Source organism: Odocoileus virginianus, chromosome 30 (assembly GCF_023699985.2).
Source record: "Odocoileus virginianus isolate 20LAN1187 ecotype Illinois chromosome 30, Ovbor_1.2, whole genome shotgun sequence".
NCBI lineage: Eukaryota > Metazoa > Chordata > Mammalia > Artiodactyla > Cervidae > Odocoileus > Odocoileus virginianus.
This window is the reverse complement of record NC_069703.1, coordinates 37433185-37455287: the sequence shown is the minus strand read 5'-3', so window position 1 is coordinate 37455287 and position 22103 is coordinate 37433185. Positions and strand designations below refer to the sequence as shown.

Genomic DNA, 22103 nt, shown 5'->3' with positions numbered 1-22103 from the left:
CAGAGTGCAGGGGAGGGGGCAGCAGTCTGCCTGGGAATCTTCCACTTGCAGAAATACAGCAACAGAGGCCTGTGGGATATTCCACTTGGAGAAATGAGGCTGCCGGTCACCTGTCCGTGGAATGCCGAAAAGCCCTGGGATGGGACCCGGCCTCCCCAGCCCTAAGTGAGCAGGGTCCAGGCCTTCCAGACTCACCTTGGCTGTGTCTGAAACCGTGTTCCAGTTTCCCCCGCTGAGAGTGAACTTGCCACTGCCAATCCGGGTCAGGATTTCCTCTGGTGTGTCACTGGGTCCGTTGGCAAATGGAGTGTATCTGGAGGAAAGTCCACCCAGTGTGGGTATAGCCTCTGGCCTCCTGGCGGTGGGGGTGGCGATGGGGGACTGTGTCTCCCCCTTCAGAGTGGGTGCCCCCAAAGGTGGCACTTCCTCCCCAAGGTGGAGCTCCCAAAAGCAGCACATGTTCCTGTCTCCAGCCCTTCCTGAAGCAGGGATGAGTCTCTCCCATCAGACAAGCACCACCCCAGCCTGTACACTAGGGCTGGAGGAAGGGGCGGGGGGCAGACGGGGTGCAGGCCAGAGGGGCACTCACCCCGCCAGCATGGTGTAGAGCAGAATGCCCAGGCTCCAAATGTCGCAGCCTTCATCATAGCCCTGGCGCTTCAGGACCTGGCAGGAAGGCAGGCAGGGAAGGGTGGTCGGGCTAAGGGGCATATGCCTGCCTGCTGCTCCCCAAAATGCAGGACAAGGGTCCCAGGCGTGGGCTGATGCTCCCTTGGTACCTGGACCGAGGCCACACAGACTGGGGTCCTGGACAGTGTGGGGCCTCTGGAAGGGACACAAGGCCCCCGTGCCAGGCACCCCCTCACTCTTGCAGCCGATGAGGCCGGGCCACTCACCTCGGGTGCCACGAAGTTGGCAGTGTAGCAAGGTGTCATGAGGAGCCCGTTCTCAGCCCGCAGCTGCTTGGCAAAGCCAAAGTCACAGATGCGCAGACACTCGGGGTTCCCAGACTCGTCCACATACAGGATGTTGCTGGGCTTGAGGTCCCTGTGCACGACCTGGGGGCAGAGGGTCCGGGTCAGTTCTCCATGTGGGCAGGCTGCGGGGGCCCAGGTCCACTGCCAGGGATGGGAGAGTCAGAAGATGGGCCCAGAGAGGGGGCAGAAGGACCCAGAATCTGAAAGGGAGGGAAGGGGCTGCCAAGGGGCCTTGGTGCTGCTGGTGTTATCAACTTGAACCCTCTAGGCCAATGTCTGTGTGTGTGCACATGCTCAGTTGCGTCCAACTTTGCAATCCCATGGACCATAGCCCATCAGGTTCCTCTGTCCATGGAATTTTCCAGGCAAGAATACTGGCATGGGTTGCCATTTCTTACCCCAGGGGGTAAACCCGAGTCTCTTGTGTCTCCTGCACTGGCAGGCGGGTTCTTTACCACTGAGCCACTTGGCAGCTCTAACTTCACTGTCCACAGTGAACGCCTCAAATCTGCCTGCCACACATGTGTGTACATGCATGCATGCTAAGTCGCTTCAGTCGTGTCTGACTCTTTGAGAACCTATGGACTGTAGCCTGCCAGACTCCTCTGTCCACTGGACTTTCTAGGCATGAATACTGGAGTGGGTGCCATGATGTCCTCCAAGGGATCTTCCCAACTCAGGGATCAAACCCATGTCTCCTTATGTTTCCTGCATTGGCAGGTGGGTTCTTTACCATCATTGCCACCTGGGAAGCGGGGACCACACATGTGACCTAATGGCAACTCCATCCTTCCCATTGCATGGGCCAAAATCTTAAAGAGTCATTCTTAATTCCTCTTTTTTTCTCATATTCCTTGATCAATCCATCAGCAAACACTGCTGGCTCTACCATTAAAATATATCCAGGGACTTCCCTGGAGAGTGGTCCAGTGGTTAAGACTGTGCGCTCAATGCAGGCGGCCCAGGTTTGATCCCTGGTCAGGGAACAAGATCCCACACGCCATAGCTAAAGATCTGGAGTGCCGCAACTAAGACCTGGTACAGTCAAATGAATAAATATTAAAAAAAAAAAAAAATCCAGAGCCCAGGCACTTTTGAGCCCCTCTCCTGGCAGCATGAGGATCCCAGCCATTATCATCCCTCCCCTGGATTACGGCAACAACCTCCTAACTGGCCTCCCTGCTTCTGCTTCATCTCCTGTGGCCTGTTCTAAACAGAGCAGCCAGAGTGATCCTGTTAAATGTAAGTCAGCTCATGTCACCTCCAAGGGGTCCCCTCTTAAGAAGGAAAGTCTTTACAGTGGCCTGGTGGCCTCAGCTCCTCTCTCCCCTACCCCTCACCCACATCGCTGGCACTCTCTGGTCCTCTGGTACTCCTTTCCTTGCTCAGCTGGCTTTGGCCATGCCAGCCTCTTTGCTCTTCCTTCAACTTGCTAAGCACACTCCTGCCCCAGGGCCTTTGCACTCGCGGTTCCCTCTTTCTGGAATACTCTTCCCTTAGGCATCTGCCTGGCTCATTCTCTTATTTCTTTCGGGTTTCAGCTCAAATGTCACCTCACCAGTTAAGGCCTTCCCTGGACCATTCCATATAAAATAGCAACCACAGACCAGAACGCCTTCGTCTCCTCACTCTGCTTTATCTTTATCCACAGCATTTACCACTGTTGGATATTTACTTCATTGTCTTCTGAACCCACCCACTGGAATGTAAGCTCCAGGAGTGTTTTGCTCACTGCTGCCTCCCAGCATTAAGAACAGCTCCCAGCACATAGAAGTATTCAATAAATACCTGCCGAAGAAATGGAGGCCTTAAGTACATGACTCTGCCCTGGTCCCACATGCTCATGTGTAACCTGAGGCGGCTGACCCATTCCACTTACTTTTCATCCACACCCTCTCCCTCTGCATGGTTCCATTCAGAGTCACTAACTCTCACCTAATTATTGACAACTCTCAGATCTCCGACACTAACCCGGAACTTTCCTGAGTCCAGGATCACACAGCTGCTTACCAGATGGCAACCAGTGACTGTCCCCCTAGCCCCTCAAGCCCAACAATCCCAGACTAAACTCATTTTCACCTTCCTTCTCCCATGAGCTCATGGTACCTCCCTGAGAGCTGTGAAAAACCTTCATTGGCTCCCTACTACTTCAGGATAAACCCTGAAGTCCCCATCCTGGTGTGGAGAGCCTGGCTGTCTGCTCTAGCCTCATTGTCCACCACATTCCTCCAGTGCCTGGAGCTCAGGCCAGAGGGGGGTCCTTCAACCAAGAACAGCCATATCTCTCTGTGGAATGCCTGCTCACCCCCAGGACGGAGCATAGGGACTCGCACACAGCAAGCGCTACGTGAACTCTGTGCCGTGAATGAATGAATCGCACCTCTGAAACACACAGACACTTTGCACATCAGATCGGCCGAATCTTGCCAGTTAGTTGGCTTTATAAGAGGATCCCTGCACAGTCCCTGTGGAGCCAGGCCAACAGGCTCCAGAGGCAGCTGCTGCTCACTCCAGCTGACAATCACTACGCAGCAACTCGGGCCCAGGTTTCAAAAGCAGCCAAATTACCAAACCAAGAAAACACCCGCGTTGCGCAGGCCAAACGCAGCCACTGAGTCACAGGCTGTGGCTCTAGTGAAGTTGTGATTTCAGTCAGGAGGCAGATGGGCTGTAGTGCGAATCCTGGCTCTGCCGGCAGCAGCTGTGTGATCATGATGTGTCACTCAACATCTCCAGCCTTTGGTTTTGTCACCTGTAAAACGGGGCTGATAAGAGTGCTTGGCCCCCAGCGTTACAGGAAGGCTCATATGAGTTATGTACCAGAAGTATGTAGCACAGGGCCTGGAAAATGACAGCTGCTGCCATAGTAACCCCAGCACTTCCTGGGGCTGAACCCCACCATCATGCTGAATATCAAGATACAGCGAGTGCTTGTTAGGAAGCTCTTAAAAATTAGAGGACAAGAAGGGCAGGAAAATGAGGGCACAGATGCTGTCCAAAGCAGCAGCCAATCACATGCAAGGAAGGAGCTCAGACTCTGAAGCCAGTTTAGCTATGAGACTTTTACTTAAGCTCCCTCCCAGAGCCTCAATTTCCTCACCTATAAAATGGGTGTACTAATACTCACACCTTCTTCATAGGTTTGTTATCTATTAAGTGAGTGGATGTGTAAAATACTTAGACTCTGTCTGGCCCATGGAAAGTGCTCTGTCATTGTCAGCATCATCGGAGGATGCGCGTTAGGGCACCTGTGACCAGCCACACACACACACAGATAAAGGATGAAGCTCTTTGACGCAAGTCATCTGGTTAAACAGAGAAGTCAAAGTGCGAAGCACTACTGAGTTCTCAGACAGGCTGTTCTCGGCACCCTGGGGCCCTGAAGGAAGCTAGAGACTTGAAAGGGCTCCACATCTTAAAGGAAGAAGTCCTGCAAAATAAAATGAAAAAAAGCAGACAACCCAATTTCATTTAATGGACAAAAGACTTGAACCGACTTTCCATAAAAGAGGCTGTCCAAATGGCAATAAACCACCGAAGAGGTGCTCAACTTCATCAGTCATCCGGAAAACGTAAATTAAAACCATTATGGGATACCACTCCTCCTCTCTTAAGAGTGGCTATAATTAAAAAGATGGAAAATGCCAAGTGTTGGCAAGTAACAGAACTCTCACACACTTCTGGACAGTATAACTATGTAAAACAACTTTAGAAAACTGGCAACATCTACTAGAGATGAATATATCCTGCACTATGACCCAGCAATTGCACTGTTATGTTTATACCCAGGTTATAGTGGACAAGTGTTCATGAGAGACAAGTGCAAGAATGTCATGGCAGTGTTACTTGTCATAGTCAAAAAACTGGTAACAGACTTCCCTGGTGGTCCAGTGGCGAAGACTCCAAGCTCCCAACACAGGGGGCTCTGAACACAGTTCAGTCTCTTGTCAGGGAACTAGATCACACAAACCAAAACTAAAGATCCCACATCCTGCAACCAAGACCCAGAGCAGCCAAAAGAGAAGAAGAATCCTGAATATCATTAAAATCTTACTTTATCAGCTTTGTGAAGCAATATGCCGAGGGGACCATCACTATCAACTCCTTCATTCTTGAATACCTTCTTTAAAAGAATAAATAAGTAAACTAGTAACAACCCATGTCCATTACGGGTAGAAAGGATAATTAAACTGTGGTTTATTCACACAGTAGAAACCACAGAGCAATGAGACTGAGGAAACTGCATGCACACAACATCACAGGTGAATCTCAGAGAGAGTGGTCAGTGGCTGAAGTCAGATATGAAAGAGTACCTTTATATCAAATTAGAAGTCAGCTTAGAATGGTTATCTTGGAGGAGGGAGAGTGGAAGGGGTTCGAGGGGCTTGGGGAACTAGAAATCCTTCGGCTCCCACTCTAGAAAGCGCTTCCCTGAAAAGCTCCCTGGTGGTCCAGTGGTTAGGACTCCCAGCTTTCATTGCTGAGGGTGTGGGTTCAATTCCTGGTCGGGGAACTAAGCTGAGAGGCACAGCCCTGTCTGCTCCGGGTGCTAGTTGTGTGGGTGTGTTCACTTTTGAAGGCTTACTGAATTGTACATGATGATCTGTTTATGTGATATTTCAACATGAAGATAACATGAAAACAAATAGGAGGGCCCAGAACTGGTCACCCTCTTCTCATTCCTCAGCTGTTACGAGATTCCTGGCTTCTGGACCACAGAGGCCAAAGTGGTAAACGGCTCGAGAATCTCCCTCCAAAAACCTCCATGAGAGCTTCCGATTTCCTCATCATCTTCCCCTAGTATTTGGAAAGGGCCAGAAACTTTAGAGGCAGCTGGTAAAGAACCTGCCTGCAATGCGGAAGACCTGGGTTCAATTCCTGGGTTGGGAAGAGCCCCTGGAAAAGAGAAAGGCTACCGACTCCAGTATTCTGGACTGGAGAAACTTTAGGGCCCATAGGTTCCAAAATCCCAAAGATGTCCTTTGGGCAAGAAATAATATTCTCCCGTGACACCTCTACAGAGTGAATGTCTGTACTTGGAGCTCACCTACCCCTCACAGAGAGGCTCACTACTTTTGGAAGCAGCTCCCACTCTAGAAAAGCCCTTCCCTGGTTAATTTCCTGGTGGTCCAGTGGTTGGGACTCTGAGCTTTCACAGCTGAGGGTGCAGGTTCAATCCCTCATTGAGGGAACTAATATCCTATAAGCTCTGAGGTACAGCCATCCCTGCTCTGAGCTTTAGGTGGCCTGCTGGAAACTCACCACTTCAGCTCTATCTTCTAAACCTTCTTCGGGTAATGCTAGCTAGTACTCACGTGAGAACAAAACAGGAAAAGGAAGCCTGTGTACTGTCTGACCTGACATATTTCCGTATCAGTCTGTTGGCACTGGTCATTTCAAAACACATAACCACTTCAAACACGACCATGCAGTAACCAAACTAGACCTCTGGTGATAAGGTAAAGTACTTTTTCACAAAAGAATCCCCCTAATAAGTTAGACAGAATCACATTGTTATTTTTGCAAATTCTAATGAAATGATTCAGGGAAATGTCACGAAAGGCTGAAACCATTGCATGAAAGGTTGGTGAGGATCTCCATGATACACCTCACACCCACCTACTGCCTGACACCGTTCACCCATCCCCAGACTGTGATGACTAACAGGGGCAATGAGACACTGGCTCCCAGACATGATGCTGTGTGAAGTTCACTGCACCTCCCATGGAGTGATTTTTGACTCCTTGCTCCCAAAAAGAAGTTGAAGCGAAATCTAATTAAGACTTTGGAGCACCTTGCAGTTTACAGGAAATATAAGCAATAGAGAAACAATTAAAATGATTTCACAAGAAGCAAACACATTCAAAATGCGGGACCAGGACTTCCTCGGTAGTCCAGTGGTAAGACTTTGTGCTGCCAATGCAAGGGTTATGGATTCAATCCCTGCTTGGGGAACTAAGATCCAATATGTTCTGCAGTGCGGCCAAATAAATAAGTAAATAATGTGGGACATTCCACAGAACTGCTCTCTTCAACAAGTCAGTGGCATCCGAAAGGGAGGTTTTACTATGGAGGTGACATGGATGTACACATTTAATGAAACTCATCAACTTGTACACTGAAGATCTTCTGTAGGCAAATTTTATCTCAGTTTTATAAGAGGCTTAAGGGGTATGATAAGTGAATGAAAGGTATGAACCTTGCAGAGATTGTGAATCCAATAAACCAATCGCAGAAAGACATTTTTAACATTTTAGTCTGTTCTAATGAGGTAGATGAACCTGGAGCCTATTATACAGAGTAAAGTAAGTCAGAAAGAGAAACACCAATATATTAACACCAGTATATTAACTCATACATATGGAATTTAGAAAGATGGTAACGACAATCCTATATGAAAGGCAGCGAAAGAGACACAGATGTAAAGAACAGACTTTTGGACTCTGGGAGAAGGCAAGGGTGGGATGATTTGAGAGAACAGCATTGAAATATGTATATTACCATATGTAAAATAGATGACCAGTGCAAGGTCAATGCATGAAGTGGAGCACTCAAAGCCAGTGCTCTGGGACAACCCAGAGGAATGGGGTGTGGAGGGAGGTGGGAGGGGGGCTCAGGATTGGGGGGACACATGTGCACCCGTGGCTGATTCATGTCGCTGTACAGCAAAAACCACAATATTGTAAAGAAATTAGCCTGTGTTTCCAGCAGCATTTCCTCCTACATCCACTTCCTCTTGTCCTGACAGCTGAACCCACAGCCAGATTCCTCCCTGAAGCCTTGAAGCTCCCACAGTGATCTCACTGCTTCCTAACTCAAAACCACTCTGCATCTGTAGCTCCCCACCCAAATTTCTCAAACACTCTGGCTCCCTTCTTTCCAGGCTGTGTGACCTCAGGCAAGTGAGGTCACATCTCTGAGCCTTGGCTTCCTTAACTATAAAGTGAGACCAAGAACAGCATCTACCCAATAGAGTTGTTGCAAAAATCAGTTGAGATAATGCAAGAAGGAACTCAGCATGATGCCTGCCTAGGTCCTGAATAAATGTTCCTTTTCACAATGTGGCCTCATCTGTCCCTCCTTTCCTTCCTTAAATCCATCCACTTGCCTACTCACCCGTCTCGAGTCTCCCCTCTGGCTGGTGGAAGATTGCCACTGTCTGGGCCAGTCATGGTCCATGCACTCTTTTGATGATAAGACCCCAGGCTGCCCCCCTGCCCCAGGCCCACTCAGTACCCTCCTACTCAAGACTTACCCCCTGGGAGTGCAGATACTCCACGGTCTTGCTGATGGTGTGTAGGACGAAGCTGGCCTCACGTTCCGAGAAGAATTTCTGCCGTAGGATCTTATCCAGCAGCTCCCCTCCCCGCATCAGCTCTGTCACCAGGTACACGTGTTTGCCGTCATCGTACACCTGCCAGAGACCTCACCATCAGGCCCCTCCCCTCGATGCCAGGCCTGGGCTCCTTGGTCACCAGCTCACCGGGCCAGGGAGGAAAGACCTGAGCCTTGGGCCTGTGTTCTGCTGTGTCTCATCACCCTGGCAACGCTTTCACCTGGGCCCCTGGACAGGATGCTGGCTCTGTCCTGAGGGCAAGAACGCTCTCGGAGAATGCCAGCGTCACCCAGGGAGGGCACCTGCTGCAGCCAGACTAAAGGCACCTCAGTGGACCTCCCATCTGTGAGCAGAGGAGGACCAGAAGCCAAAGGAATGGCAACCCCGAGACCAGTCTGAGAGCCGAGAGCCCGTGTCCCCACCCCACACTCAAGGACCCCCACTCACATCTTTCAGAGTGATGATGTTGGGGTGCTGCCCGTACCGCAGAAGAATTTCAATCTCTTCCGAGGGGTCTCGCTTGCTCTTGTCGATGACCTGAGGAAAGGGGGTGCATGTGGCAGTGTTGGGGGATCAACTCCAGAGTCCCTCCCTGCCACATAGCCCCATGTTGCAGGGCATGGAGTCTCAGCCGCACACCTTCCATCCATCCACAGAGTTTCTAGCACCACCCGTCTCCGACCAGTGGGCCAGGGCTACATCACCCAGCACCTCCACCCCAGCCGAGCGGCCTTGGCCTGGACAAGGTCATGAGGCTCACCTTGACAGCATACTCCATGTTGGTGGCCTTGTGGACACAGCGCTTGCACTCAGAGTAGGAGCCCACGCCAATCGTCTCTTTTACCACGTAGCCATCGCTAAAAACCAGGTTCTTCCCGTGTAGCTGCTGCAGGAGACCAAGAGGTGGGACTGATTATGTGCTCTAGAATGGAGAGTCATCTCCCAGAACCCCAGGCCTTGGACCCCTGGAGGTGGCAGTGGGCAAGAAGGAAGCCTGGCGTGCTGTAGTCCACGGGGTCATAAAGAGGTCGGATACGACTCAGTGCCTGAACAACAGGAGGCAGGAGGCCTGGGGTAGAAGACCTCAGGCAAGAGTCTGCCCCTCTCTGGGCCTGTTTCCTATACTATGATGGGCACTTGCCGGCTCCTGGGTGCCAGGCTGTAGTTTGTGGTCAGCGGGTGCTGGAGGGGGCAGGTAAGGAGCCAACACACACATGGAGCAGTTGGAGGCTCCAAGAACCCCGGCAGGCCTGAGGGGGCACGGGAGCCCTGAACCAGGTCCCAGCTCTACCACTTACTGTGGCCTTTGGCGGGTTGTTTCCCTTTGCTGGGTGACACAGACCACCTTGTGGGATGTCTCAAGGCTGAGACATGAACTGTATCAAATGCTTCTGTGATGCTGAGTGTGTGGCAGGTACTATTCTGAGCCCTTCTCACCAGGTGACCACATAGCCCACACACGGCCCTGGTTCACGTCTGTTGCCCTCACATCCAGTCTGGTTTAACACTTGTCTGGGACCAAGATATCCCAGTTGGATAATAAATCACACAGTCACCCTAACTTTATACACAGTAACTCACATAATTCTTGAAACAACCCTTGGGGAAAGGTTCTATCATCACCCCCATTTACAGATGAGGAAACTGAGGACCAGGATGTGTCCCCTCCACAATCCCTGACCTTGGAAGCTCTGACCCAGGCAGTGAGCTCCAAAGTCTCCATTCTTGTCTCTCAACTTTAAATTTCCCACGGAGTTGGGAGAGTAGGCAAGTGGGAGACAGTGGGAAGAGATCTGAGTGTCCCCACCATCCCTGTCAGGGCCAGCCACCACCCAGCACCACCAACCTGGGTTTTCCCTGGCCCTACAACATTCTGCCTCTGTGTCAAGAAACTCATAACCTGGAGGAGGGAATGGCTACCTACTGCAGTATTCTTGCCTGGAAAATTCCATGGACAAAGCAGCCTGGCAGGCTACAGTCCATGGGGTCTCAGAGAGTCAGACAGGACTAAGCAACTGAACACACACACACCGGACTTATACGGACCAAACATATGTGAAAGGAAAGCAGATGGTGATTCTTGAAAAATTCAAATTTCAGAATATTTTAAAGTTTCAAATTATATATGTATATATGCATATATATGTGTGTCTCTCTGTGTGTGTGTATATATATACACAAAGAAACTCATAACCACACTGCCTTCCCTGTTTTACAAATGGGGAAACTGAGGCTCAAGGAGGTTGAGGCGCAGTGGGCTCCCTGGTGGCAGCAGGGTCTGAACCCAAGTCTGTCCAAGTTCAATGCCTGTGTTCTCAGCTGTTCTGCCTTGTGGTTTCCAAGAGGAAAAAGACACTTGAGAAGTTTCTCCCGCCCCTCACCTGTACCACCGCGTGCAGGGGCGCCTGTGTGGCCCGAGGCTTGCCGTCGTCCTCCATTAGGCCGGTGGCCACGAAGCTGAAGCCGCGGAACAGCTGATGGGCACCGGCACTTGGGGGGATGCCTGGGGAGTCTGCAGAGGCAGGAGGGGGATGTGAACCAGAGGAGGTACCCTTGACCCAAGGGAGCCCAGAAAGCTGGCCGGGACGGGAGCCTGGGCAGGACCTCTCATCTCCGGCTTTAGCCCATCTGCCTGTGTGTGTTCAGACCAGCCCAGTGCTGTCATACAAGAAACAGCAAAAACCCTCACATCCACCACCCGCCCACTTTATCCCTTCCTGGAGGCCTCCGTGTGTCTGGTCTGCCCCTTCAGGTCCATCTTCTATGCAGCAGCCAGAGGGATGGTTCCAACCACAAGTCTGCCCCCTGTCTGTACCCTCTTCTGCCCTTGGGATAGCCCAGGCAATGAGGTGCTTGTGATATTAGCCTCCTCTCGCCCCACTCTATAGCTCAGCCACACCCAGCTTCTCAGCTCCTTAGAGGAGACTCTAAGCCGTTGCACGTGCCGTTCCTGCTAACTAGACCATTCCTTGTCCATCCTTTGAGGCTCAGCTCATGCACTGTCCTCTGAGAAACCTGGCTTCACGCTGCTCCTGCAGCCTGTTGCCCCCATTAAGCTGCACTTGCCGAGCTGCCCAGAGCTGACTTCGTGTCTCTCTCCCACTAGAGCCTGAGCCATATGAAGGCAGGGCCAGGGTCTGTCTTGTTCACCGTCAATCCCTGCATGGCTGGCACACTAACAGGGACCTGGTACATACTTGTCAGATAAATAAAGATGTGACACGCTGCTCAGAGAAGTGACAAGTTCCCCGACATCAGAGACGTGCAAGCCACAGTGAGAAAGGCACTCCCTCTGCTAAAACCTGTCCCCCCAGGAGGACTTTCAGAACACTTCCCCCATATGTGGCCAAAACTTTAGGATTTACCAAGCCCCCTCCCAGAAGCCGCCTCCTTGGCTTCTAGCAGTAACCCCATGGACTGAGTGGGTCTATGGCTGAGCCCGTGTTCCAGATGCGTCACCGAAGCCCAGTTGTCAGAGCAGCCAAAGCCGATTCCCACGCTTGCCCCTGACTTCTGGGCACTGTCACCCCTGCTCTGCCAGACCGTCCCCACCTCGCGTGTTTGCCAGGTCAGATTCTTCACCCCTGACGTGAGTGGGAGCCCGATGTGTCTGGTCTTTCCAGTGGGCTGAAGGTGCCTGGGGCCAAGGGTCCTGACTTTTCTATTGTGGCCCACTCACCCACTCACTCCCACCCCCTTGCCCAGGCACAAAGAGGCCCATAGAGCCCTGGAGTGGGACAGCAGGCTGAATGAGACGGGGACAAAGAGGCAGAGACTCCCCGCCTGTCTGCCCACACACCTGGGCCTGCCTCAGCCCTCAGGGCCCCTGTGCCCCAAGAGGCCCCTAACTCCCTGCTTCCCTCCTGGGGAAAGGAAAGCCCAGGACAAAGTCAGATGAGGGACGCACCCTTGGGCGTGCGGGACGTGAACTCAGTGTCAAAGTAGAAGGTGTCATCGGGTTGCGCCACGGCCGGCTTGAAGGGTGGCTTGATCTCACGCCGGTACAGCTTCTGCAAGGTGGGGTGGGCGCCCTGGTTACCTTGGCACCCCCACAGCCCGCCAGAAGCCCCATGCAGGAGGAGTTAATGGCCTGGACAGATCACAGGCTACGCAGATGGGGCATAACTGCTCGCCCTGGGGAGGCCAGCCCGTGCCCCCAAGGCCACACCGTCACCTCTGCTTCACGCTGGAGGCTCGAGTCAGCAGAAGCCCCCTCCCGCCACAGCTGAAGGCCTGCCTGGGGCCCCAGGGTGGACAGGCTCACTCACATTCCAGTCAATGGTGGAGTAGAAGACATGCCGCTTGATTTCCTCTGCCCCATCAGGGCCGGAGCCTGAAAGAGTCCAGATGAGGGGTCTGCTCCAGGACGTTCTGACCCCCAGACACCCGCCCTGTCCTCCGAGCGGCCACGCCTCACTAGGGTCTGGGACCAGAGGCTAGGCTCAGGCCACCCCAAGTCCATCCAGCCATCACCCCGAGGCCTATAGACCACTCAGCATTTTCCACTTTCTGGAGCCTCTTGATGATCAGGCTCCCATGCACTGATGGGAGAAGGAGGGTCCAGAGAAGAGAGGCTAGACAACTTGTCCAAGGTCAAAGTCAGGACAGGCCAAACCTGTCCTGAGATCTGCCAGAGGGTCCCCACCTCCCCCAACTCCGCACCAAGCCTCATCTCTGTTGCTCTTAGCCCATTGCCCTTATCAGCCACCAGACAGGCTCTCCCTCCATTCAAGCCCAGACACCTGGATGGGGCCTTAGGAAGCTGGTCAAGGAACCCAGGAGCCACTGAGCCAACACATACTGAGCAGCTACTACAGGCATGTTCACGTGACTTCATTTAACCCACAAAGCTCAAGACCGTTGTCCCCAGTGGAGACAAGGACCTCGGGCTCCAGGGGGAGACGTCAACTGCCTTGGGTCACTCTGCTCACAAGCAGTACTCATTCGACCACGGTATCTGTGGAGGGACCACCACGTGCCAGCGGTGGGGTCCTGAGCCCCTGGCGCCTGAACTTGTGCCCCTTCTCCTGAGCCAGCAGCCTTGGCGGAGGAGCCGTGCCGGCCTCTGTCCTCGTCCCCAGGGGGAGTGGAGATGACTCAGTTCCTGCTTTCCCCCAGACACAGGTCACCACCCCCCGCCCCCCACACCACACATGGGGCCAGAAGGCAGGGTGGCCGCCGGCATTGTCTGCCCACACAAAGGACAACGGCCCCTTTCAGCCCCAGATGTGGCCCTGTGGCCTAGGCCGCAGCTGTACCCATTCCCCTCCCCTGAGCTGGGGCCACTTACCGAGCCGGTTGGCAGGATTCCGCTTGAACAGTGCCCGCAGGAGGCTCTGGGCTTCCGTGCTTAGAAACTGGGGCATGCCTAGCTTCGCCCTGCAATGGCCCCCGGGTCTCATCAGGGTTGAGCCCCGCCCTGGAGGCCCCGTCTCACCTCCCGCCTCTGTCCACGTCTCATTTCCAGCTCAGTCAGGCCAGACAAGCTGTCCACTAACTTCCCTCCCAGAGACTCAGGATTCCCCGCCCACAGGCCCCTGTGGGTGAAAAGGGAAAAGCACAGCGCTCGAACCAGTGGAGTGTCTTGTTCTTGGAGAATCTGAGGGTAGGTGTGGGGTGTTACTCTGACCCCCAAATGAGGCCAAGAAGAGGAGACACCCGGTGGTGTCAGAGAGAGGCTGGAGCTTACTTCAGAATCAGTGTCATGGTCTCCTTCCGGTCCTTCCCCTGGAAGGGCAGGGAGCCCGTCAACATCTCAAACTGCAGGGAACAAGGGTCCGTTCAGGCTCTGGTCCTGCCCCCAAGACTCCCCCACCTCCTCCCACCCGGGCCAGCCACTCAGCCCCCCGCCCAGGAGGTCCACCTGGATCAAGAACTGTGTGTGTCCCTCCCCACTCCGTCAATCAGACCACCAGGAGCAGGACTAGGGGCCTGAGGTTGGGGAGAGGCCCAGTACCGGGCCGGGGGCACCCCAGGTGGGGCCAAGCCTGGAATCCTTCCAAGGAAGGAAACTGCAGCTCGGAGGAGTGTGAGGCCAGTTTAGCTATGAGAGGACAAGAGAAGAGCCTTAGAGACCAGCAACCACCCTCCCCCGCCCCCACGCCCCACAGATGGGGAAACTGAGGCCATCCCTGGGCTGGATGCTGGATGCTTTACCCCTGCGTGGGCACTCACCATCAGCACCCCATAGGACCACCAGTCTGCACTGTGGGTATGGCCCTGGCGGTTGACGACCTCGGGGGCCATGTACTCCACCGTCCCGCAGAAGGAATAGGCCTTCTTCTCATGGTCGATGGCCTCCTTGCTCAAGCCGAAGTCTGTGGCAAGGAGGGCAAGCGGACACACCTTCAGGACCCCCTGCCTTCCTCGCTGCCACCCCTGCACATCCATCCCACCTGTCCAGAGACCTGAGGGCATCACTGCCATGGTACTCAGGAGGAAACTGAGGCCCAGGGGGGTGAGATGGTCTGCTCAGCATTACACAGTGGGGACTTGGAATTCAAACCCAGGTCATGCCAGGCCTGGACTTTTGACCACTTCTAAGTGCCTGGCACAGCCTCTCACAAGAGTATACCCTAGTACTCAGCCCAGGTCCATCTAGAGCCCATCTTGCCCTCCCCTGAAACCGGAGGGGCAGGTTCCCTCCACTCACCAGTGAGTTTGATGTGGCCTTCCTCATCCAGAAGGATGCTGCAATGGAGAGAGGGGGTCAGGGCCCCTCAGCCATGGGCCTTTGGTGGAGTCAGGTGACACCATGGGGCTGAAGAGGTTGGGCCCAGCCCGGAGAAGCTGACCCACCCAGGTCCGGCTGATGAATGGGTGGGTGGAGCAGGTACTCATGGTGCCATACAGGTGTGTTGCCTACCTTTCCACTAATTCTCGAAACAACTGTGTGAGGCAGGTACTTTCATGGCCCCATTTTAATCATGGGGAAGTTAAGGACCAGGAAGGTTAAATAACTCCCCTGGTCAGAGAGTTAGGAGGTGGCAGAGATAAGATTTGAATTCCGCTCTGCCTGACTCTGGGCTTCCCTGGTGGCTCAGATGGTAAAGAATCTGCCTGCAATGCAGGAGACCCAGGTTCGATCCCTGGGTCAGGAATATCCCCTGGAAAAAGGAATGGCTACCCACTCCAGTGATATTTGCCTGGAGAATTCCACAGACAGAAGAATCTGGTGGGCTACAGTCTAAGTGTAGTAGACATGACTGACTTAACACTTTTCACTTTCTGCCTGACTCTAAAGCCACATCTCACTTCACGTGAGCACCTGCCCCTGGCTCCCAAGTTACCACTTAAGGATATTTAGATGTTAAGGAAAATTCTACAGAGGGTCATATCAAGGAAGGGCTTTTAATGGTGGCATCTCAGATGTCATGCTGGATTAGCTAAAAAAGTAGGCAACCCCCAGGCACAGAGGTACCTGGTGCTTGGTGATGGCAGCACTAGTGATGAGGCAGCCCCCCAGGTGAGCCCGGTGCTACCACCACACTGCTCCACCCACCCATTCTCGGGGCAACCCAAGAGTGGGGGACTTTCTCAGGGGAAGTCACACCCACCCGCCTCAGACTGGCTCTGTTCTAGAAAAGGCCCCTGGGGCCTGCCTCTGCACCCCTCAGGAGCTGGGCAGAGCTGGGCCTTCACTCACTTCTCAGGCTTCAGGTCTCTGTAAATGATGCCTAGACTGTGCAGGTGGTCCAGGCCCAAAGCCAGCTCGGCCAGGTAAAACTTCACATCCTCTTCCGTGAACATAACCTGCAACAGGCGGGAGGGGGCTTCAGCCGGGATCGCCCCTTTCTCAGGAGCTGGGGAACTGGGCAGTCAGTAGCTTCCTCGTCCTCCTCAGAGATTCCATACCCCCTTCTCTTTATGAAGGGGTTTGAAGAATGAAATGACTAATATCCAAGTCATTCATGGTAGCATTGAAAGGCAAGTAGGGAAAGACTGGAAACAGCCCAAGGGTCAAGCAGTAAACTAAACTGTCTACTTCCCACACAACAGAGTGCTATGCCAGCTATGAGGGGTTCACAGGTGGTTCAATGATGAAGAATCTGCCTGCCAAGCAGGAGACACGGGTTCAACATCTGGGTTGGGAAGATGCCCTGGAGGAGGACATGGCAACCCATTCCAGTATTCTTGTCTGGAAAATCCCATGGACAGAGGAGCCTGGCAGGCTACAGTCCGTGGGGTCGCAAAAGAGTCAGACATGACTGGCAACTAAACAACAACAATGCAGCCATAAACTAGCGCAAGGAGTCCTCCATACAATGGATGGCTACAGATTCATCTCCAAGATATAAGTGCTAAGTCACTCCAAAACACACTGTCATGAAAAAAGCAAAGTACAGTATATACAGAACAGTATTTTGTATGTAAGAAAGTAGGGGTCAGGATTCAGATCATACGTTGAATTGGTTTGTAATTTTTTCCCAAAGAAACATGGGAAATTTAGATAAGAAAAATGTTTACCTAGGGGGGAGTCGAGAGGGCTGGAGTGGGAGGAAGATTTCTCAATGGATATTTTTCTTCTCAGTCATGTATTATCTATTTGATCATTCAAACAGCATTTTAGACATTAAAAACTTTGGTTCTCTTCTAGAATTTAATTTGTATTAATGGTCCCATTTTTATATCTGGTTCACATTCTTTTATGTGAGTTCAAAAGCCTTTTGGTTAATAGGACATAATTCTAAAGCATCCAGCTTTCCAGGTGGATGTGGGCTTCTCCAAATCCTCATAACCCTGCCTGGAGAAGCCCTGAAAAAAATGGAAGTGAAGGGGTTTCCCTGGTGGTCCAGTGGTTAAGAATCCATCTTGCAATGTAAGGGGCACGGATTCGATCCTGGTCTGGGAAGATCCCACATGCCTTGGAGCAACTAAATCTGTGCACCACAACTACTAAGCCCGAGCTCTAGAGGCCACAAGCTACAACTACTAAAGCCCATTCACCCTAGGGCTCGTGCTCCATGAGAGAAGCTACCTCAATGAGGAACCCACGCTCTGCAATGAGGAATGGCCCCCACTCGCAGCAACTAGGGAAAGCCTGCATGCAGCAATAAAGACCCACCACAGCCAAAAAATAAATAAAAACTGGTAAATAAATAAATCCTAAAAAAAAAAAAAAAAAGAAGCATGGAGGTGAAGAGGTGAGAGCCACCCTTGGGTTCCTGGAATCAGGGCAGGATCACATCCTGGGCCTGATTCTCCTCACGCATCTCAGGGAACTCTCAGAAACTCTACCAGGGAATGGGCTCTGTCCCAGGGTGGGTCAGGGAATGCTGGGCAGGCCTGGGGAGTCCCAGGCGGAGGCCTCACTGTCACGCCAGCTCCATCCGCGGCCCTGGCAGTGGGTGTCTCGGGTGTCCGCTCACCTCTTTAGAGAGCCGGGTGAAGAGGTCCCCGCCGCGCAGGAAGTCCAGGATAAGGTAGAGCTTGCCCTCGGTCTGGAAGGCTGCGGAGACGGGAAAAGGCCATGGAGGAGCCGGCTGGGCCCTGGGCCTTGTCCCTCTGCCCCTCGGCTCCCTTGGTCTGCCGGGCGGCAGATGGGGCAGTATGCAGGGAAGGCAACAGGCCCCCAGCAAGGGCAAAGGCCGGCAGGCGGGGTGGGAGGTCAGGGAGGCTCTGCGGTCTCACCGTAGTGCAGCTTCACCACAAACGGGTGGTTTACGTCAGCCAGGATGTCTCTCTCCATTTTGGTCCGAACGCGGTCACGCACTGGTCAGAGGAAGAAAGGGCTTACCAAAGGTCTGGCTGCCCAGCACAGCACCCCTCCAGCTTTGGCTAAGAAGGACTCTCTTTTCTACTTGTTCCTCACGTCTCTCGGCAATGCCCAAGACTGGCCCTTGGTGCCCTGCCCATCTCTCTAGCCCTGTCGCTAGCTGTGTCCCAAGGGGCCATTCAATCCAGCCAGTCTAAGCAACCTGTTCCTTGCATGCCCCCAGCCTCTGCCCCAGTGGCTCCCCCTTGGATGCCTTCATCAGCCCCCTCTCCGTCTGGCTTAAGAATCTCCAATTCAGAGATTTCCCTGGTGGTCCAGTGGTTAAGACTCTGCCCTTCCACTACAGTGGGTGTGGGTTCGATCCCTGGTTGGGGAAGTTCCATATGCCATGCGGTGTGGCCAAAAAAAGCAAGAAAAAAAATCCCCAATTCTAGCCGGGGGCAGAGTCCCTGGGCCTGAAATTCAGACTCATGGGTCTGAGAAGTCACCTTACCCTTTTTTTTTTAAGAATAAAAGTCCCTAAGCCGTTCTGATCATCATCAGGTTCTCCTCTGACTCAGTTCAGACATTTTCTCCTCCAGGAAGCCTTCCTTAACTTGCCAAGCTGAGCTGGAACCCTCTGGACTCCTACAGTGCTCTATTTCCCCCTTCAGAGCACCTTTCACCCTCTTGTAATTTTCTTGCTTCCCTCACCAGATAAGACCGGGACCATGCCGGATTAACTACCCTCGTCACTGTTTCCAAAATACACCTAACATTTTCAAACTATTACTATCCCTCTACATTTCTGTTCAGGCATAGTTACTCCCTCCTGGGGTAAATTTCCTCTATGTTTTCAGCCTGGAGAGAAGGCCTAACTCGGCTCTCTAAAGGCACAGCTCACCTGGCTACTCCCATGGGAGCCCCTCCCCTGTGAGGCTGAAACCCAGATTCTCCTGGGTCCCAGCACCAACTGCACCACCCTGGGGGGTCCCGCACCTGCTCCCCCATCCTAGCCCAGGAGCCCTTCACAGCATCTTTCTTCTCCCATCATCCTTCCTGGGGAAGGATTCCCATCCCTACCAGGCTGGTCTTACAGCACCACAGCTAAGCCCACTGTGACCACAGGAACCCAAGGCCAGTACCTCCTATTCTGCCCCCACCATCCTAGCTGGGGTCCGCTCCTCCTGGTCAGCGGGACCAGCCTAGTCCAGTCCAAAGCCCACTCCCAACCACCCTCACACCCTCTGTAAGTCTGGGAATTCTAGACATGGGCTCAGCTCCCTCTGAACCTCTCCATCCATCTCTGGGGCCCTGCCCTGACTCATCCTTTCCAACCTACCCAACTGCCTCGTTCCCTGGGCCCCCTCCTCTCCTCTCATGCACTCCTCCACTCTGAGAGGCCTCCCTCAGACTCATCAAGCATCATGAAGCAGTTCTGCTCACAGAATGCCTCTGCCCAACCAAGCTGATGCCTGATATCTGAAGCCCTTGCCCACCCCCACCAACACACCGCACTCACCCCCTGCCTCCTGCCAGACGCCCTTCAGCTACAGACCCTGGCATTTGGCTTAGGGGGGTGGGAAGGGGTTAATCCCCGGAAGTCTTTTCTTCTGCATGGATCCTGTCTTTGCCATCAGGGGAGGTGGGAGAGAAGGAGGGGCTGAAAACAGACCTGTTTCTGGATCTTCAGACCGGGTATTCCTGGTGAGAGAGCTATCTCTCCCATCAGACCCAAGGTCCCTAAACGCTGGGTGTCATCTGTCCTCTATCTCTGCCCAGCCTGAGGCTCTGCAGGGGAGGCACCCCCACTCACCTTTCAGTGTCGCCTTCTTTAGTACCTTCATGGCGTACAAGTGCCCACTGTCAGGTCGGGTGACCTTTCGTACCAGGAAGACCTGAGACGGCATTGGGGGGATCGGGAGGGGGGGTGGTGAGGGGGAAGCAGAAAAGAAGATGGGCAGGGGGCTGAACCTGCTAGCTTGCATGCCCCAGGTCCCAGGCTGACCTCCAGCTTCCCTGAGCACCACGTTGACCTGTGTCGCCCCTGGGTACCACAGTGACCTCTCTCCTCCTCCCCTCAGACCCGTCAACCCTTGCCCTCTGACCCTTTGAGCTCCAAGGTGGTCCACCCACCCCCACTGTGACATGACCAGTGCTGCCCTCCCAGCTGTGGGCTCAGGACTCACTTTGCCAAAGGATCCCTGGCCCAGGACCTTGAGGAGCTCAAAATGGGAAGGGTCGGCCTTCTCCGAGCCAGCCTTGACATGGTGCGTAATGGAGATCTCCTTGAGAACGCCCTCATCCTGATGGAGGAACAGAGCTGGTGAGCATGGTGGGCCCCATCCAGGTCAGCACAGAGCGTGGCCCCCCACCCTGAGATCCAACTCCTGCCAGATCTCAGTAGACAGGGTCCTGCAGGCCCAACCAGCCAGCTACACTGGAAGACGGGGCCTCCCCAGTTCATCAATATCAAAACCCAGGGAGGGTCAAACTACCAAGGTGCCAGGTCAGGTGAGCTCGTATCGCTCCTGCTGCTCCGGTCTGATCAAGCCCAGAGGGGTGCCCAGGCACGGCCAGGCGGAGCCAATGCCAGGCTCTGGTTGAGGCCTACAGGCCTGCCCCCGGTCCTCCCTGTGAGGCTCCCCTCCGCGGCTACAAAGGTTTTGGTTTTGACACAATAGGAAGTAGAGTTTGCTTGCGTCCTGGGAAGGCATAACTGGGCTTTTGTTTCTGGTCAAGATGGAAGATGGGCTCTCTCTGGTAGAAGGACAGGGCTAAGATACCCAAGAACACAGGGTTGTCACCTCAGACTCCCCCTACCAGCCCAGTAAGTGCCAGCCTGGGGTGGGTGCAAGCAAGACCGGAGACTCTATGCCCCACCGTCTGAAACCTCCTTTACACAAGTCTACCAGAAACCCCTGCCAGGTCCCAGATGTTCTAGAACCCCTCTGCTTTCCCTCCAATCTGTCGATACCGCCCGGGAGCCCGGAAGTGCCTCCTCACTTTCCCAGGAAGCAAGGCTGGACAGGGTCTAGTCACCCAGGAGGGTCAGGCATGGGCAAGGAGAACCCAGAGCCAGCTGTTTCCAAACCGCTTACTGGGGCACCTATTCCAGGGGCCACTGTTAGGCCAGGCCCAGATATCTGGGCACACTCACCGAGTCCTGCCTGGGGCCAGGGCCAGGGCCAGGGCCGGGGGCAGGCAGGGAGGTCTGGCTGATCCTGGGCCGCTGCTTCCTGGGCAGCCAGGGGAGCAGGGCCCAGAGCCGCAGACGGGGCGGCTTGGGATCCTGTTCCATGCGCCCGGCCGGGCCGAGGCACCATGGCAGGAGCAGGCAGCGTCCGGGGCTGCTGCGGAGGTGGCCAGGCCCAAGGCGGATGTGCAGGGTAAAGGCGGGGGCTGGGCCAGCCCAGGGCCGCCAATCACTCAGGGCCTGTGGTTTCCCAGCTCTCTTACCACGTTCCCTTCCTCTCTCTTCTCCCCCCTTCCCCATCACCAGAGGGCTGCCCTCTGCTCCCCCCCCCATCCTCCCTGTGGGCCTGCAGAGGGAAAGCCCCATGCCGAGCCAGCTGCTGAGGAGGAGACAGGTGCCCAACAGGCAGACACAGGGACCTGACACGTTCAGGCAGATAAGGAGGGACACCCAACAGGCAGAGGCAGGCACCCTACAGGTGAAGACAGATGAAGGCACACATCCAACAGATGGGTAGGAGAGTCCACGTGCCCAACAGGCCGGGATGCACAGGGCCATGCACCCAACAGGAAGGAGGTGGGAAGAATACACATCCAACAGGCAGAGACAGATGGGGACATGTACCCAACACACAGAGGAGGCAGGAAGGGACTCACACCCAACAGGCAGAAGTGGACAGAGACTCATATCTACCATGGAGAGGCAGATGGGGGGGACACATTCCAACAGGCAAAGATAGATGGTGACATGTACCCAACAGGCAGAGACAGACGGAGATCCAACAGGCAGAGGCAGATGGGGGCTTGCATCCAACAGGTGGAGACAGATGGGGAATGTACTCAACAGGCAGAGACAGAAGGGACACAACCCAACAAGCACTCAGCTAATGTGACATGGACC

General features: G+C 53.9%; 1 protein-coding gene across 3 annotated transcripts in view; it reads right to left on the bottom strand.

Annotated features, from left to right (window-relative positions):
• Positions 1-22103, bottom strand: part of RPS6KA1 (ribosomal protein S6 kinase A1) — a 37202-nt gene that overhangs the window by 2168 nt on the left and 12931 nt on the right. For 2 of the 3 annotated variants that reach the window (XM_020909195.2, XM_020909196.2), the window contains 18 exons: positions 20197-20313; positions 19824-19905; positions 17944-18024; positions 17682-17761; positions 15959-16065; positions 14966-15003; positions 14488-14630; positions 14003-14073; positions 13604-13692; positions 12582-12646; positions 12221-12323; positions 10695-10825; positions 9074-9199; positions 8761-8850; positions 8233-8391; positions 897-1058; positions 590-666; positions 196-313 (listed from right to left, as the gene is read on the bottom strand). In XM_020909195.2, the coding sequence (XP_020764854.1) occupies positions 196-313; positions 590-666; positions 897-1058; positions 8233-8391; positions 8761-8850; positions 9074-9199; positions 10695-10825; positions 12221-12323; positions 12582-12646; positions 13604-13692; positions 14003-14073; positions 14488-14630; positions 14966-15003; positions 15959-16065; positions 17682-17761; positions 17944-18024; positions 19824-19905; positions 20197-20313 (1839 nt within the window). Of the gene's footprint in view, positions 1-195; positions 314-589; positions 667-896; positions 1059-8232; positions 8392-8760; positions 8851-9073; positions 9200-10694; positions 10826-12220; positions 12324-12581; positions 12647-13603; positions 13693-14002; positions 14074-14487; positions 14631-14965; positions 15004-15958; positions 16066-17681; positions 17762-17943; positions 18025-19823; positions 19906-20196; positions 20314-21167; positions 21352-22103 lie in introns of those variants that run through there. The other variant, XM_020909194.2, reaches the window with a different exon arrangement.